Source organism: Saccoglossus kowalevskii, chromosome 1 (assembly GCF_978046115.1).
Source record: "Saccoglossus kowalevskii chromosome 1, keSacKowa6.1, whole genome shotgun sequence".
NCBI classification, from domain to species: Eukaryota; Metazoa; Hemichordata; class Enteropneusta; family Harrimaniidae; genus Saccoglossus; species Saccoglossus kowalevskii.
In genome coordinates this window covers 30,535,737-30,552,914 of record NC_140641.1, presented here as the reverse complement: position 1 = coordinate 30,552,914, position 17,178 = coordinate 30,535,737, and the positions used below count along the sequence as shown (strand labels likewise).

Below are 17,178 nucleotides of genomic sequence, written 5' to 3'. Positions count from 1 at the left end.
GTGCCTAGTGAGAATAACAAATACATGCAGTGCTTTTACAATAAAATGGACGGCGCGATTTGCGATTACATGTATCTTAATTCAAGTCAGGGCGCCACCACATTCCATCCTAATTACAACTGGAACAAAGACGCTCAGAGCATGACGACGTGTTTTCATTGAGCGAGATTACGTCAGTTGTCTGAAATAGGTGTGATTTCGTCTGTGTCCCGTCCCCTTTATTTGTTGTTTACTCGGAAAAAATGGTAAACAATATACCATATAAGGACATCGATTAACAGGCGAACCAATCAGATTCCAGGATTCCATTTGCCTGTGAGATACAAACATTTGGCAACTTCCGTAACTCCAGTTGGACTTCATCTGTCATCGACTTGAATTTTAGTAGCGATATTCGTACCCAGTTGTCATTTACTACACTAGAACTTGCAGCACAGTAGCCATGTTTTACCCCTGGAGTGTCGTAGCTGTAATTTTGTGTGTTTTGTTGACATTTTCAGAAGCTGAAGTGCACTCGTGCTACAATGTCCAACAAGCTTACGTTCACGGGAATTTGGGGGCATCCAACCTCATCCCGGACACGCCGATTTCAGGTAAAATACAGGAATCTTGCCAACATCGACTAAGTTTTTGCCATTCCCGGCACAGGCTAACGACCAGTGCTTGAAATTTATGCTAAAAGTTGTCTGTCTCTCGAAACTTTCAGGGAACAGTCTAAAAGTGTGCACGAACAGTCAAACATGTTGCACGAAACGTGTGGAAGAAAAGTTTCTCCAGCAAGCAAAGTTGGATTTTCAAAATGCCGTTCAGGAGTCTAGTGCGTACACGAAGTTTTTTATTTCTACAAATGCAGTAAAATACCAAGGTATGTGCCACACATATATTCTATTTATTCTGTCTGTACTACCGGTAAGCAGGCTACGTTTGTTATTAACCCAATCCCATTCAACAATTGCCAAAGCGGGGCGTTATGACGTGGGGGGTGTCAATGACGCTGGCACCAAACACATTCACACATGCGGGAAAGACGACGTCAATACCTGGGAAATCGTCACGCCAACTTGTCTCCTCTGGTATTAGCCTTATGCCCTGTGTCTGGGACAAATCCTTATCAAATACTTGTCAATAGCAAGAACTGGAATGTCGTAATTCACTCTCGTGCAAGACTCATGTTTACAATTTGCATTGGCAAGATTTATGTCCATTTTTTGACGAAACATGTTCCAAATGTGAAGGAAGATATCAGTTTTCTTGTTTTTACCAACACCAGAATTTCTAAAGCGAACAGCCAACGGACCATGTGGAATTTCAAGTGGGAAATTCTGCACGATGGCTGGGATAAATATTAAGTAGATTACAACCACACATATGACGGCGTCGTCGGCTCTATGAGAAAACGTTGGTCGCCACCTCGCTAATAGTTTGGTTTGTTGGGTTTGAGACAGTGGTGTCTTTTCATCTTTGTAATTTCCCCAGCAATTTGCGCGCGTAATTACATTCGAATGCATGAAATTGAGGGGTGGTTTTGTCCCCCTTTCAATAGAAAAAAGCTGCAAATTATCCCTTACATTCAGTTTGCTTTTCTCTAAAAAGAATGAAGGAGTTTTTTCTCTCTTTGGTGTTGTTAAGATACTGCTGACCAAGAGCAACAACTATGTAAACAGGGAAGCAAGCCAATTGGCACTGTCTACCAGACTGGATCTACATATAAATAAGAGATGTCATCTGTCTAGTTTTATATCATTTTACCTATTTCAGAATACTAAAATGTTAGTGATACTGCAATTTACTGCATATAAATTAGGTGGAAAGTAATGGCTTATGAAAGAAGAATTTTTCTTCTTTCTGTTTAGGGCATACTTTATCCTATACAAAATTAAGAATTTTAACTCGTTTGTTGCAAGACGCATCATATCTAGTCACATCAGATTTAATTGACAGCTAAATAGAATTAATTTAACTTGTTTTAATTAGTAATTGTAATTAAGTAATTATGTGAACCTTACTGTACATTGTCTAATGCCAAATTGTTTTTAATTTACGTTTGTGATACCCAGTATTATGTTATGTATATAGTTTACAACTACCGATATACATGTACAAGATATAGATCCATAAACATAAACTACTCTTGCAAGGGTGTTAATAATAAGATATTTCCTATAGAGTTTAAAATATTCCCCCAAGATTAATTTTTTCATTCACATTTCCAGCTTAAATAAAGTACCATATCGGTAGTTGCTTTTTTGGGGGTGGGGGGGTGGGGGTGGGCGTGGGGGGCTGACAGTTTTTAATACCTTCTTTTTACACAACAAGGATCCAGGACTGCATGGATTGGGTTAAGTGTGGATTGAGATTGTTGCGACAGATGGTCCTTCCTGAAATACCATATATCAGGTTACATGACTAATCGAGCCTTTGAAGAATACATCACCTTAAACTGTAGAAAAATAATAAAGGTGTCATATCATAAAATTTTATTGATTTTATTATTTATATTAGTAAATTTAATATTTTATTTTATAATTTTATTTTTTTTTTCAAAATTTTTGTCTGATAATTCATTTGAAAATTTAGTGTTGTGGCCACCACAATTTCAAAAATGTTTAGTTGAAAATAACTGTTTTATTTTCTGTCAAGTGAACTCCAATCACCCCAGTCTATTATTTATGAATATTTGTAGTCGTATTGTCTGTCATATTCATTCAATATAACAGCAGTGTACGCATTCATCCATCTGTTCTTGTATAAAAACGGTGCTTGACTTAAACTGGTTAAATAACTGGAATATTAAAAAAAAAAACATTTAAGGGGTTGACCATTAAGAACTTAAGGGGGTCAGTAATAATAAAACGTACATGGACAGGGACAAATAAAAAAAATAGGTACCGATAAAAAAATAAGATCTTAGTTTCTTTTATTAGTGGAACATCAACATCCTGAAAATAAAAATTAAGCTCAAAAATAAAGATTTTCATTCAAGCCCTTTGTTTTTAATGGTCAGCTCCTTTTATGAAATAAATTAACAATCTTAAATGAGTGACAGATTGAGTTATTTACCATTTTCCCATGTGTACAATTTCATGTATAAAACAATAACTTTGTATCTTTATTACACTCTAATGCTGTAACTATTGAAATTAAATTTTAATAGAAATCATGGGGGAATATGAACAGTTTCACAGTGTGTGAAATGTTAATTGTGAATAGATCATTTTACGTTCAGTGCGGCATTCTGCATTATGCACGAAATCAAACATAAAAACAGGGCAAATGTCATTTGATAAACACAAAAGTATTTTTTAGGTATTTTCACACTCAATAATGCGCTATACATATTTGATGATTGTAAATTTTGATGAAATCAGGATATGTCAACCAAATTCCTCTCTGAAAGATTTGTATTGACAAAATTAAATTATGGTATTAGATTTTTGTGGTAGTCTTTCCTGTTGACCCTCTTTGGGTTATATGCAAGACATTTTTCATTATTAAAAAGGAATGGGAGGGAGGTGATGGTCTGGAGTATATCCTTTGATCTTGAGTATCAGAGGTTGTTCCAATATAAGGCATTTGTGTGCTTTGAATATTAAAATATCTCTGATTCTTTCACCTAATGATTGTAGACTCTAATATTATCCAAGAGATCATGCAGACAACATGAAAAGTGGCAAAACAGAGGCTTTGCTTATCGAGTAGTTGTATATTGGAGGCTGGGGGATCATGCTTTGAAGCGTGGTGGTCGTTGCACAGCGCATGTTCAAATTTCATGTAAATAAACAATGTATTTTACGCACATTGTATACGTCGCTATGAGTCACATATCGAACAGGACGCGGCACGACGACTGCCGCTCTTTATAGGAGAATTTTGTCAAGAATACCAAATGCTATTTTGATTAAATGATGACATTAATTTATGGATGTTATAGTTGGAATGATTTTGCTGTATGGTAACAACTATTTAATTGTAAGGTTCAGTGTTTTTGTATTCTGGATTTGAGAAACTTTGATTATTTCACTGCATGGGTATTTATAAAGAAATTTGCAAGGCACGTATGAAACTTTGTGTCGATGACTTTATTTTAACTGGAATTGGATTGACTCGTAACTGATTTTCCATTAAGTCAATGTGAACCATGGGAAAGTGTATTCACTAGATCACTAGATTTTATTTTAACTCTTCAGCGAAAATATTGCATGTGAAATTTCAGTTTTTGTTGAATGTTTGTGCACTTCTTAATCGCTGAAAAAGATGGTGATTTGTTACAGTTTATGGCAGGATATGTATTGTTTGAACCAAGTTCCTGGCATGTGATGCACTGTTGTCTGCCTGTCTTGAAGCGTTTCAGTGATTCATGAATTCACAAGCCTTGCCTCTTTGACTTGTAGGTGAGGTTTATTCTGAAGTGTCTTGTTGTTAGTTGATGGGCTTGTTAAAATAAGGGTGCGTCAATGTGCCAAAGACAAAAAATATAGGAGCAGACCTCTCCTTTTTACGCTGAGAAAATATGCCAACTGACCCAACACGACCTAGAAACCTAACCAATCTGATACTATTGTGCGTTTTGATTAAGTAGCATTGATGTGAAAGTATGTATCGACTTTGGGGATGGCTGGGTACACAAGTGCTAATATATAACTTGTATAACTGATGATATTTATGATTCCTTACTTAAGTGTACCACCAAGACACCAGCTTCCAATTTAGCAGGGAGTCGCAAAACTGAAAACTTGACTAACCCTGGTCACTATTCAACATCCAACATTATTTACACCTTTTCAAAGCATATTATTCGTAAACAAAATGTTGAATTCTCTCTGATTCGTAGTAATGTTACCAGTAACAAAAAACCAAAACGTTGCTTTGACGATAATGAGCAAAATAAATTTGAACCAGACAGAAAACGTACACTGCATTTTTGGATTGTCAATCCCCGGTTTTTATTTCTAGTGTACACAAGACCAGTATATAGTTCTAGTTTTATAACAATACTTGCGTTACAAGTGACTGTGCTTGTATATGTGGTCGTTCTCAGTGCAGGTACATGCATTAAAACTTCAACATGATCAATGCATCACAACTGCCACTCATCTTTCGCTTACATTGAAGAGCTTTGACTGTAACTTGTCATGCAACGCCTACACATCTCTAACAACTGATAAATGTACACTATAGATTCTTGCATTGGCAGAGTTTCCAGGTCATGTCGGATAGGTTGATGTATTTTACTGAGAGTGGTTAGCTAATATTTTTCTGGAGATTTGATCTTTCAGTTTCAAAAGTTTGATTGCTGTTTCATCAGGCCTGGCAGTTGCACAGTTTCAATTGCTGAAAACACAGTTTAGTGGTTTCTGCAGTATTTTTTTTATCCATCCTGTAGTTTTTTTGCAACCTTTCAGAAATTCACATCTTTTTAGTTGCAACATCAGTGATTTTGTTTCAAGAAGAACATTCCAGTTTAGCTAAGGGAATTCTACAGGTAAAAGCACAAAGCCGGGCTTTGCTTATACATTTATTTAATCAAATTGTAAATACTGATCGATTAGCTTTCATTCAACTGATTATTGTTTATGCCTATAATGCGCATATACATACTTGTTGATTGGATAATACTCAACTAACTCATTACTATGAAATGGAACTAACTATGATGTCACAATACCATTTTAAATTTTTAACCCCCACTTTGATTCATAACAACTCCAGCTAACTGCCCTTCACTGTACTGTTTGAATTTGTAATTTGTTTACGGCTGGATTATCCCAACACGCCATCAGATTTGTTTTAATAGTAAATGTTTTTCATGTACTGATTTCAAGAACCAGACTATTTTAATTTAAAATGAAACACTCCTGACATCAACTAGTCATAACAGTCATGTGTTTATACTGTAATTCAAAAAAGTTTACTGCCATAAATTTGTTAACAGCCATCAATGTTATAAATTTAGCGCTGGTTTAAAAAAGATTGTCATCTTTTAATAACAAAATCACTGGTACATTCGACTTTAACAACCCAAAATATGGTAGACATCAAATCAAATTTAAAAATGCCTGATTGTTTTCAGTTTGAAATCAAGATATAGATCAACATGGGTATTCTTCATGTGTTTAACCCTTTTGACCTCTCTTCACTGACTAGATGCACAGTTTGAAATACTAAATGTATTCTGGCTGTACAAAAATGTGTGTAGCAATACACTCAACTTTTTATCGTCTGTAGCATTTCTTTGGGCTTTTAGGGATTAAATATATTGTGAAAACTTGTCCCAGTGTTATTTATGGTTACCACACCATAAATACTAACACAATTTCAAAGAAGTGATTATACACAACACATTGACTTTTTTAATTTTTAACAAATTTATGTTGAGTGTTGGAAGGTGATATTTTTTTCAACCTCCATTTTGATACAATGATCCGCCATACGCTGACTCCTTGGGCTGACTCATCTTGGTTACAAATCCATGGTACCCTGTTATTTGTAGATGTACTATTTTTAGAGTGGCCTAAATAAATGTTCAGTGCGCGATATTGTTTTGCAGTTTAATTTTCACTGCTAGAATTGTTCATGATTTAAAGATTTTATTGCAATCTTGAAGACAATATTTTGTGAAAAGTCACTGAAACTCAATGTTGTAGGTCCTCAGAAAAATATTCACATCTCTCAAAATTTGTCTCTGTAAATGAAGTTATTGTATTATTGCTTGGAAACTACAAAGTACATTATGGTATACTGTTTGCATCTGCTCTGTATGACCACTTATTCACCACTGTCTGATGCTGTGAATAGTTTAATTTTTGCTGCTAGGAATGTTAGTGATTTGAGATTTTAATCTCCTTTATGAGGACAAAATTTCCTGATTGTCACTGTGCTCAATGTCTTTAGGACCTCAGTGGAATTCTCACTGTATAAAGTTGTGGGTTTCACTGAAATTTGTAAAAATTTGTGCCTTGGGAAATTTACAGTAGCTCTTAAAATAAGAATCTGTGATAACATAATTTTTATTTTTTTATTGAATTATTTAGCCTTTTTTATAACATTTTCTTGGAGTTCAGGAACGCAGAGATTGTTGCATGGTACATGTTGTTTGAACTTAGAATGCGTCCAAGGTCAGACAACATTCATGACATACCAATTGTAATAAATTGTAACTAGCCAAGCCACCAGGAGATGGTCATTGTTAAGAATTTATTGCCCTTTGAAAATACCTTCCCAAATGTGTGTCAACTTTCCAGCTCAGACAGTTCTGAATGAAAAATGCATATTGACTTGGCATATTTTTATCACGAATCACTTTTATGGTTGATATTTTCACCCCCACCCTCAACTAGGATTAATTGTTGATAAAATTGAAGTGGTGTTGCCACTGTGATAGGGACTGTCTATTTAACTTGTTCAGTGATATGTAGGGGTCTAGCCTACTATAATTGGTTTATTCACCCCTTTTAAACACTTTGATAAAAGTGGTCTAATTTTACGACAACTTTCGTACTACCCAGTATTCTTTATTAAAACTTCAAGGTTGCATGCTTTTGTGTTTCTGCTAATCTCTGTGGAAGTAACAAGGTTTCTAATGAATCATTCCTCATAGTGATAGTATCTCTAAATTGAGACAGCTTCACTGCTTTATATTTTGTTTTCGAACACATTACTTGCATCGCTCACATGTATGCTAATTTCACAGTCTGCTGAGCCAAGCTGGAGCTTTTTGCAAGAATTATCTCAACAATGCAATGAACCAACATAAAATTGTAAATGACACACCCCCTGCAGATGCTGCCTTAGCTCACTGACATGGCTACCTCATCTTGCAGCAATCATGCACCACAGGCACCTTGTCATGTACTTGGCTTTTGATATTGATTGGATGTGATGTATGGGCCCACCAAGGATTTAAATGTTTTTAGTACATATTAACCTTGTGTTTTATGGACTTGGACATCAGTTCACATAATGACTAATCAATGTGGGCAACACATTTTAGATTTTCTTTCTTCTTCACAGTTCTTTGAACTGTCAATGAATTAAAACCCAATTATTGCTGACTACTGAATATGCAAAATACAGTTAAAGCTTGTCAATGGCTGTTAAAACATTTGTCATTTTATACAAGTGATAAGAGTTCTGCAGGCTGCAGATTTTACAAATGAAAATAAAGGTTGTGAATGGAAGATGCCGGTGCTGTGATAATTTTTGACTCCCATGTGCGAAGCACAAAATGGGAGTCTTTGCAGTTAGTGTGTCTGTATGTGTGTATGTGTGTATGTGTGTATGTGTGTATGTGTGTCCGACTGTTCCACTGCTATCTCAAGAACCATACATCGGTTTTTGATGAAACTTGGTGCATAGATGCTCTGGGCCAATGCGCAGATTTGATTAGGTTTTGGTAAAAATCCATGCTCGTTAATTACCTAATTTACATGATAATTAGCTAATTTTTAGCTGTTCTATGACTGTTCCACTGATATCTAAAGAACCACTCATTGGATTTTGATGAAACTTGGTACATAGATGCTCTGAACATATGCGCAGATTTGATTAATTTTTGGTAAAAATCCGTGCATATTAATTACCTAATTTGCATGATAATTAGCTATTTTTTAGTGGTTCCATGACTGTTCCACTGATATCTAAACAACCACTCATTGGATTTTGATGAAACTTGACATAGATGCTCTGAACTAATGCTAGGTTTTGATTAGTTTTTGGTAATAATCCGTGGATACTAATTACCTAATTTGCATAATGATTAGTCAATTTTCGGTTTTTCCACTGATATCTCAAGTACTAATCATCACATTTCAATGAAACTTGGTACATAGATGTCATACGACACTGCACAGACCTGATAGTTTTTATGGTAATATCAGTACATATTAATTACCTAATTTGCATAATTAATTAATTTTCAGCATTTGATATAAGTAGTTAGCATTACATTTCAATGAAACTTGGTACTTACATACTCAAGGACTATGCAGAGATTGATTGTTTTCGATAAATATTTGTGCATATTAATCACCTAATTTGCATAATTAGTTAATTTTCAGCTTTTCCACATGTATCTCAAGTACTAATCATCGCATTTCAATGAAACTTGGTACATAGATCCTTTAGGACTATGCAGAGACCTGATTAGTTTTAGGGTAAATAATTGTGCATATTAATTACCTAATTTGCATAATTAATTTTCAGCTTTTCTACTGATATCTAAAGTACTAATCATCATATTTCAATGAATCTAGAATTATGCAAACCCAATTAGTTTCCGGTAAATATTTGTGCATATTAATCACCTAATTTGCATAATTAACCAACTTTCACACTGATATCTCAGGTACTATACATCACATATCAATGAATGTACATGGATGCTGTAGGACAATAGACAGACCTGAATAATTGTGGGTTAAAATCTGTACATATTAATTACCTAATTTGCGTAATTAACCAATTTTAATCTTTCACACTGATATCTAAAGTACCGTAAAAACTCCAAAATTTCGACTGGTTTTAAATAATTTGTGTTAGAAATGTGACGTGTTTTTAGAGTCAAAATTAAGGTGCATTTTCGGATGGTCGAATTTTTCAGAATAGAAATCAGCAAAAAAAAATGGGGATGATAGACAGTGTGCTTCATTAGTTTTTAAAAAATGCAATGTCCGTCAATTGACGTAAACTTCCTCATGTTTCACGGTAAAAGCAAAGGTCGTGGCCGAGTTGTAACTCAAAATCTAAACAAAGTCATCAATCAGTGAGTATTATGACAAGCAAAACAAAACATCAAGACGCGGAGAAGAGGTCAGCACAAAACTAATAGGTCAAAAGACAAAGCTGTCTCGCACTACCTAGGAAAACTTGCGAATGTTCGAAGTACAGGTACCCATTGGACAAAAGATACATGGAAGTTTAGCAAACGATCTCCCCGACCCAGTGCAATGTATCCGGTTAGAATCAAAGCTCACGTGTCCCTTATTTGAGCACCGTACCGGTGATTTGAGGGACCAAATTCTGCCGTAAATTCGCCCTTGGATTAAAAAATATAATGGGATTTAAGAAAATAAAATGGGACTTTTAAGGTGTATTTTGGCGTCATTTTTCGGACATTTCAATCAATCCTGCCGGCTAAAATAGAGTCTAAGTTTTACCGTAGTCATTGACGTCTGTCTATTCAAGAGTACACGTGTATGATTTTTATCGTGACTAGCGTGAGCGGGTAAGCTTCCTTTCGAGAATGAGCTGTTATCACTGTGAACAATGTTAAATTATTCTTCAGATGACCAGTTTATTTTTTAAAAACAACTAATTTTTTTATTTAAAAAAAATCATGCCGTTTTCGCATCATCCAGCTTTTTGATTGGTTAATTAGCGATTTGACCTATTTGACCTAAGAGAACATGGCGGATATCCTACAGCATCAAACGTTTATACGAGATCGGAATCATTCGCTTACGATGAAACTAAGTTGACTTTTATTTGTATTTCATAACCATTCAACAAATTTATTTTGTGTACATTATTATAATCACTACTGAGTACAGTAATAATCAACAATTCAGAAACGCAGCATGCCGAGATTTTTGTGTTCGTTTTTATTTGAAACTTCGTTTATTTAGAATATATTTTCGTTACCAATAAAATAAAAATCTCTCAGTCAATCAGAAACCCGGATTCATGCCTTTGAGGAAGGTCCCGTTTGAACGCTCACATCGTTTTTTTTTTCGTTTGGGGGAAAACTAAAACTGGTCGCAATTTTCGAATAAGAATGAGTCGGCAATTTTTAGTGGAGTCGAAAATTTGGAGGTGAATAAAACACCGAAACCCGGCAAATAAATAGGCGGTCAAATTTTTAGAGGGGTCGAAATTTTGGAGTTTTCACGGTGCTAATTATTCCATTTCAATGAAACTTAGTACAAAGATGCTCTAGGACAATGTACAAACCTAATTAGTTTGGGGTAAAAATCTGTTCATATTAATTCCCTAATAAGCATAATAATTCATAATTTTTTGGTTCTAATCACATTTCAATTAAACTTGGAGACATAGATTTTCTGTTACATTGCGCAGACCTCATTAGTTTTACACTCAAATCTGGTCATATTAATTTTCTGATTTGCATAATTAGTTTTCAGCTAAGTAATTTCGAATTATATTTAATGTGTCTCCAATACTCTCAGCACATGGGAGTTCTTTCTAAGCTTTCTTTGATATATGTGTGAAGGTAATTGACCTGAAAATATTTCTGTAAAATCATTTCGAGCTATTGCTACTTAAATAAAAGAATCCCTATATGCTGCATGGTATTTCCATGCTGTATCTCGTGGAAAGTTTTCATAGGAGGGTATTCGATGTCAAGGCAGAAAGAAATCTACTGGAGTGATTTTCCAAATGATTTTCAATTGTGCATTCAGAATGTGCAGGTATATACGATATTAAAAATGTATGTGCTGAAAATGGCTATAGTCATATAAATTTTATTTGTAACAAAGGTGAATGATCATGTCACTCACCTGAATCTAGAAAACCTAATTGTTACTCACCCAATCCATACCATTTTGAAAAGATAGCACAGCTTCCTAAATCACACTGTTCAGGAGAGCCATTTTAAACTCCCAGACCATTTTAAAACTCTGCCTAATTTTAAGGATTTAGCATGCAATTGTTGGTATATACCGTATGTGCTCTATTTGAGATGTGCTTCTAATAAAGCAAATGCATTTATACATGTGCTGTAAATAAAACTATCGCAGAGTTGACTATAAAACATATAATGAATTTCCTGCCATTTTGTTGAGTGTGAGATAATCGAATGGTGGGGAAAATGGTTTATTCTATCAAATCAGTGCTGTTCCACAACTGCAGCAATGTGTACTGGGTAATAATTCAATATATGCTGTGTACTTTACACCATGCTCAATAGATTACCCTGATGTCAATATCATAAAAGGTTTTCCTGGTAGCCAGCCCACCATTCGGCTACATAAGTGGAGTTTGGACTGTTGTGATTCATGTCTCAATTTGATTTACCTACACCCACATACTAAACTCATTATAATGGCTTCATTCCAAGTGGTTTCTCCATCTATGATTCAGTTTCTTTAATAGCCTGCCTCTGGACAAAGTTGGGGGTGGGTACTTCATGTGTATGGGTGGATTTTCTTATTATTCTCACAATTTTAAATCTAAAAAACTCTTGGTTGAGTTTATTGTGGAGCTTGGTATCGAGACAGTATGAGAGAGCAGGTGAATGGCACCGATGTTAAAGTCAACTTTTGTGAGCGTGATGTGACATTGTCATTGCCAATGGCAATTCCTTGTTTTTGTCAGCTCCCATAGCTTTCAATTAATGTGTATACAGTATTTGCGCATTTCCAATAGCAGCACATATAAATAAAAAATCTAATTTGCTCTGTATATCGAATCATTAAAATATTAATTATTTTGACCATAGAAACAACACTTAATTTGCGTGACCAGGGTTTGCATTCGTGTCTCGGCAGGACAAGTCCCACTTACAAAATTCTAAGAAATTGAAATTTGACCCTGGATAACTTTATTAGAGATTGAACCCCCAGCTTGCCTGAAAAACTGGGTCCCTCTTCAATAATTGCTGTCCAGGAAGCAAAATATGGTGTTAACGCATTCCCTGTGCGCAAGTGTATGCGTTATCAATATAGCAAATATGGTGAATAGACTGGCATTGGCTAATTTTTGCATGAAAACGCTCAACTATGCTGTTGCACACTGTAGGCTTTATGAATATACCCTTTCATCCTCAAGATGCATTTTTTCAATATCTTCAGTTATTTGGTCTCATTTATTAGTACAAGGTTTGTTGAAAAAAGTGGATGTTGTTGGTCACTCTACAATTCTGAGGATAGTATATTGCTTATTGAAAAAAACATCTTGTTCAAATCTACTGATTCTCTCTCACAGAAACAAAATCTTCAGTTCATAAGTGATAAAATCATGCTGGGATTATCATTCGTTTAGCCAGCATGATATGTAACATTTTTTTTAATGATAGATTGTAAATTTCACATGTTTCAGTCAGTCTGACGCCAGACTGAGTGTAGATTTTTTATGTTGAGTCTATGAACTTCAGAAATTTATTGAACTCTGAGTAGTCCCTGCTGAGTATAGAGAATATGATATGTTGGTAGAAATTAATAGTTTCTAATCTCATTAGCTGCTGATTACTAATATATGATGAAAATGGGAAACAGACTGTTATGGCTGCTGCTAATGTGCTTAGTAGTGGGGCAACATGTGTCAGGGGATTCTCTATTTTTAGTCTGCAGAATTTTTTTTACAGATTAACCTTTGACTATGACTTGTGTATTTTCATTCATGCTACTATTTTATGAATGTATATCTGAATTTTCACTCTAGTGAACTGAGTTGGCTTGTCTCATTCAGTGCAATAATAGTTCTTCACATTAGCAGTTCAATATAGTCTGATATGATAATTACTTAAATATTGTAAATCATTTAATTTTCACTGCTAAAATTATTTGCACTTTCAGGATTTCATGGCATTCGAGTGGACAAAAAGTCAGCTCCAAAAATGTGCTTTTCTACAAAACAGTAATTTTCACTGTCTTGTGAAATTTAAAAAAAAAAAAATTGTCTGAAGAAACCTGAAATGTGCAGTTGCATATCAGTGTCATGTCACTTTTCTCAGCTTGCAAAACTGTCAAAAAATGGATTCGTCTAGGTTGTATTTTTCAGTATGTGCTATGGGAGGAATGAACTTTTAAACTGGTAATACCAGTAATCATCAACAGCTGTTTCTGCAGTCTGGTAAATGTACATCAAATTAATATTCAAAGTTCTATGTTCAACGCTAATAATGTCATTATTTTTACCATATTTCTCATTTCAGTGAGCTATCACAATCACTGATCAGACTTGTAATCTATGTCAAATTCACCTTGACACTTTGAGATGAACTATGGATCTACGTCACAACATAGCTTCTTCCACACTTGTTTACCACTTGCTTTGATTATTTACTACCATAACAAATCTATGAATCAACTATTCAAATCTATGAATAGTTGATCACAGTTGTTGTTTCAGGCGCTAAAGATTGAACATCTTTCTCAGAGTTCAAATACACTGTAAGATTGGGCAAGTGTTGTTGGACTTGATATTTCCATTACAAGAGAACCCCGTTTGTATTTGACACTGTGTACAATATATGTAAACAGGGATCTCTCATGAGAGGTCCTTATGGTGACCTTATCTGTCACCTGGTACAGAACTACATGCATTCAGTGTATACGTATCTGAATATGCAGGTTGAGTGTAGTGAAGCATTGCTGTGTCTACCTGTCTATATGTTGTTGATACTTCAAGCATGCTCTGTTTTGATTTCATGCCAGATTCAACACAGCTAAGTTCTGGTTGGTTGAATGTTGTTTGTAGCACAGTGATTGACACCATAGATAAGATACACAACAGGTGAACTTGAAACACAAGTATATGCTATGCTATGGTATCTCTACCTCTGTGTTGCCGCTAGGGCTGAACAGTTTGTTATGTGGGTGAGAGAATTCTGAAAAAAGGACCAAGAAAAGTATTAGTCATAACTGTATCTACTGATGCATTATGAAGTTGAACTAAAAATATGTCCATCCTTATTGTTTTTTAGATACCTGTGCCATTGTCCCTCTCCCATAAATGTTCATGACATGTCCCTAATTGCTGGTTGTCGTTCTGTGGGAGTTGTTGTTGCAAAAGACACAAAGGGGTCACTAACTGGTAGAATTTATACACAATGTCAGGCACTTTTGAAAGACGTTTAGTAGGTTGGCACATATCAATATGGTGAATTCCACGCATACCATGGAAATTACTTTTCTATCCTCTACTCCTTACCTGCCTATACTAGTTTTCACCTGCAATTTTTTGTCCATTCATCCCTCTGTCTCAAATTACTCACTTAGTAGGAGAGTGTACAAAGGACCTGAATTTAGAAGTATTCAGTAGGTGCTGGTCTTTGAATGGTAGAAACCTTCAAGTCAGAAAACACACTTAACGATGATAAACACCAACCAGATCTGTCTGGCTTAGTGGACTCTTCACAGTACACACATTGATTTAACCCTTGAAATAAAAAAAACAAACATTTTCATGGTTAATTATTTGTTCTGTGTATTTGTGAGTTAGGTTTCTACCAGTACTGCCATTTAATGAGAGTAATGTTTGTTGTTATGATTTCATCTGAAAGAATGCTTGTGTTCTTAAAAATGAAAATAAGGTTACTCAGATTGCCAATAAGAAAAATAAGGAACACTATGAACTACAGTGATTTTCCTAAAATAATTTTGTAATTATTTACATTTTTTACATCAAATAGTATTAAAGAAGCACAACATTTGAAAACTACTGGAAAAATTGATAGCTATATAAATGAAATATCATGTCAAATCTATGAAGGTAGTTTCTATGAAAATCCCATCAAAATCAAGTAGATCATGATCTCAGGAGTTTTAAACTTGTATTTTGACAACCCACAAAAACATTTAGGATGTGATGATCGTCTTGTCAGTTTCATCACTGTGTACCAGTCTTTATATCGTTGTTCAATTGATGTTCACACCTTTGTAAAATTAATTTACATATCAACATGGTTTATGGCCACTCTGTTGCGCACATATGAAGAAAGCAATTATTCTGAAAGATTACCTTTCGTGTATCAATATTGATATGACGTGTGTAATAAATGTGTTTTGACAGATGGAGGCTTTGCTATACACTATATTTAAATTACACCACCCCTGAGACGATGTTAAAAACTCACAATTTTGGTTACAGTACACTAGCTTTAGAGTCTTGTTTGCTGCTTTCACCGTCACCGCCAAATTTTCAGTAAAACAATATTCCTCTTAAAATGGTGAAAGGTGGTGAAATTTTGTCAATGAAAATACGTATACAAAAAAAAGTCAGGACATTCAATGTTCAGAATTGTCGCCGGGCAAAAAACATTGTTTTGAAAAAAAAGTGATACTTTTAGATCCCAATGCCTGTTAATCGTGTACCTTGTAATTCAGTACACAATAAACACAATTTTTGGTCATCTGTGCTTTTATTGAAGATGTGCTTCTAATAGAACAAATAAGGTAGAAGGGGAAATACCTGTACTTCTATTAATTTTACTGAATTTTTTGTAGTTAAAAAAAAAAAAACAAGAAATATTGTATCAGTTATTATTACCCTCAGTACCTTGAGACAAGGAGTTATTTATTTTTTTTATGATTTTCCTGTTTTTGAAAGGAAATTGAGTGTGCTAGCTACTCGAAGTATGTAGTGCAGGGCAATTAGTGTTGATATATTCAGAGGGAATGCATAATCCCATTTTGTACTGTGATGAATGAATATAATAATCTACAGAAATGATATATAATATCGTGGTTTTAAATTATTCAGTGTTCTGCTTGCCGACTCTACATGCTTATCTCATAAAGATAATGAAAATTTCAGAATTATGCAAAATTCATTCCTCCTGTGTCTCCTCACTTGAGGCCAAAAACGATTTGTTTGGTTTGACAGACTTGAGAATCTGATTTTGTGTGTGCGTTTTTTCTCTTGAGCCTTTCATATGATCATGGAGTACCCATTGCATTAGTTCTGATTCTCACTTTTTGTTTTGTTTTGTTTTGTGCTGTATGTTAGCTCATGTGTAGGTTGTTGGTCTTTAAAAATTGAAAAATATTGTCCTGCACATCTTGTGCTGATACTTTTCGATTAATAAAGTCATATAATGTAGGAGTACTCCCAAGGTACCTCTCAACTATTATGTGCACGTTTTCCTGCTGTGAAAGGAAAAAACTATGCATAAATGTTCCTTTGTTTTTCTAAAGAGGGAGCCAATCCCTCTTGCCTGGGCTGTGCAAAATGAGCTTTGTTGAGTACTCTCAAAATACGATGTATTTAAATGATCCACTCTACAATAATTGCAATATTTGGCTTATGCATGCTTTTAATGCAGATGCTCATCTGATAGAACAAATATTGTGTTGAGAGGTTATTACCTGAATACTGCAAAATATTTGTGAAGATGGTACAGGGCTCAGATTAACAGTTTCGTAGAAGTGGTTCATGCGGGCCTGTACTGCCTGAGAGCATACTTTGCAACATTTTCATGATAAACTTATTATTATCTAT

At 34.7% G+C, this 17,178-nt stretch overlaps 1 protein-coding gene across 1 annotated transcript in view; it reads left to right on the top strand.

Moving 5' to 3' along the window:
* The first annotated feature begins 329 nt into the window (after window positions 1–329).
* Window positions 330–17,178, top strand: part of LOC102807423 (glypican-5-like) — a 49,188-nt gene continuing 32,339 nt past the window's right edge. The window contains exons 1-2 of the mRNA XM_085500732.1: window positions 330–593; window positions 707–865. Of these exons, the coding sequence (XP_085356858.1) occupies window positions 443–593; window positions 707–865 (310 nt within the window). The 5' untranslated portion in view covers window positions 330–442. The remainder of the gene's footprint in view (window positions 594–706; window positions 866–17,178) is intronic.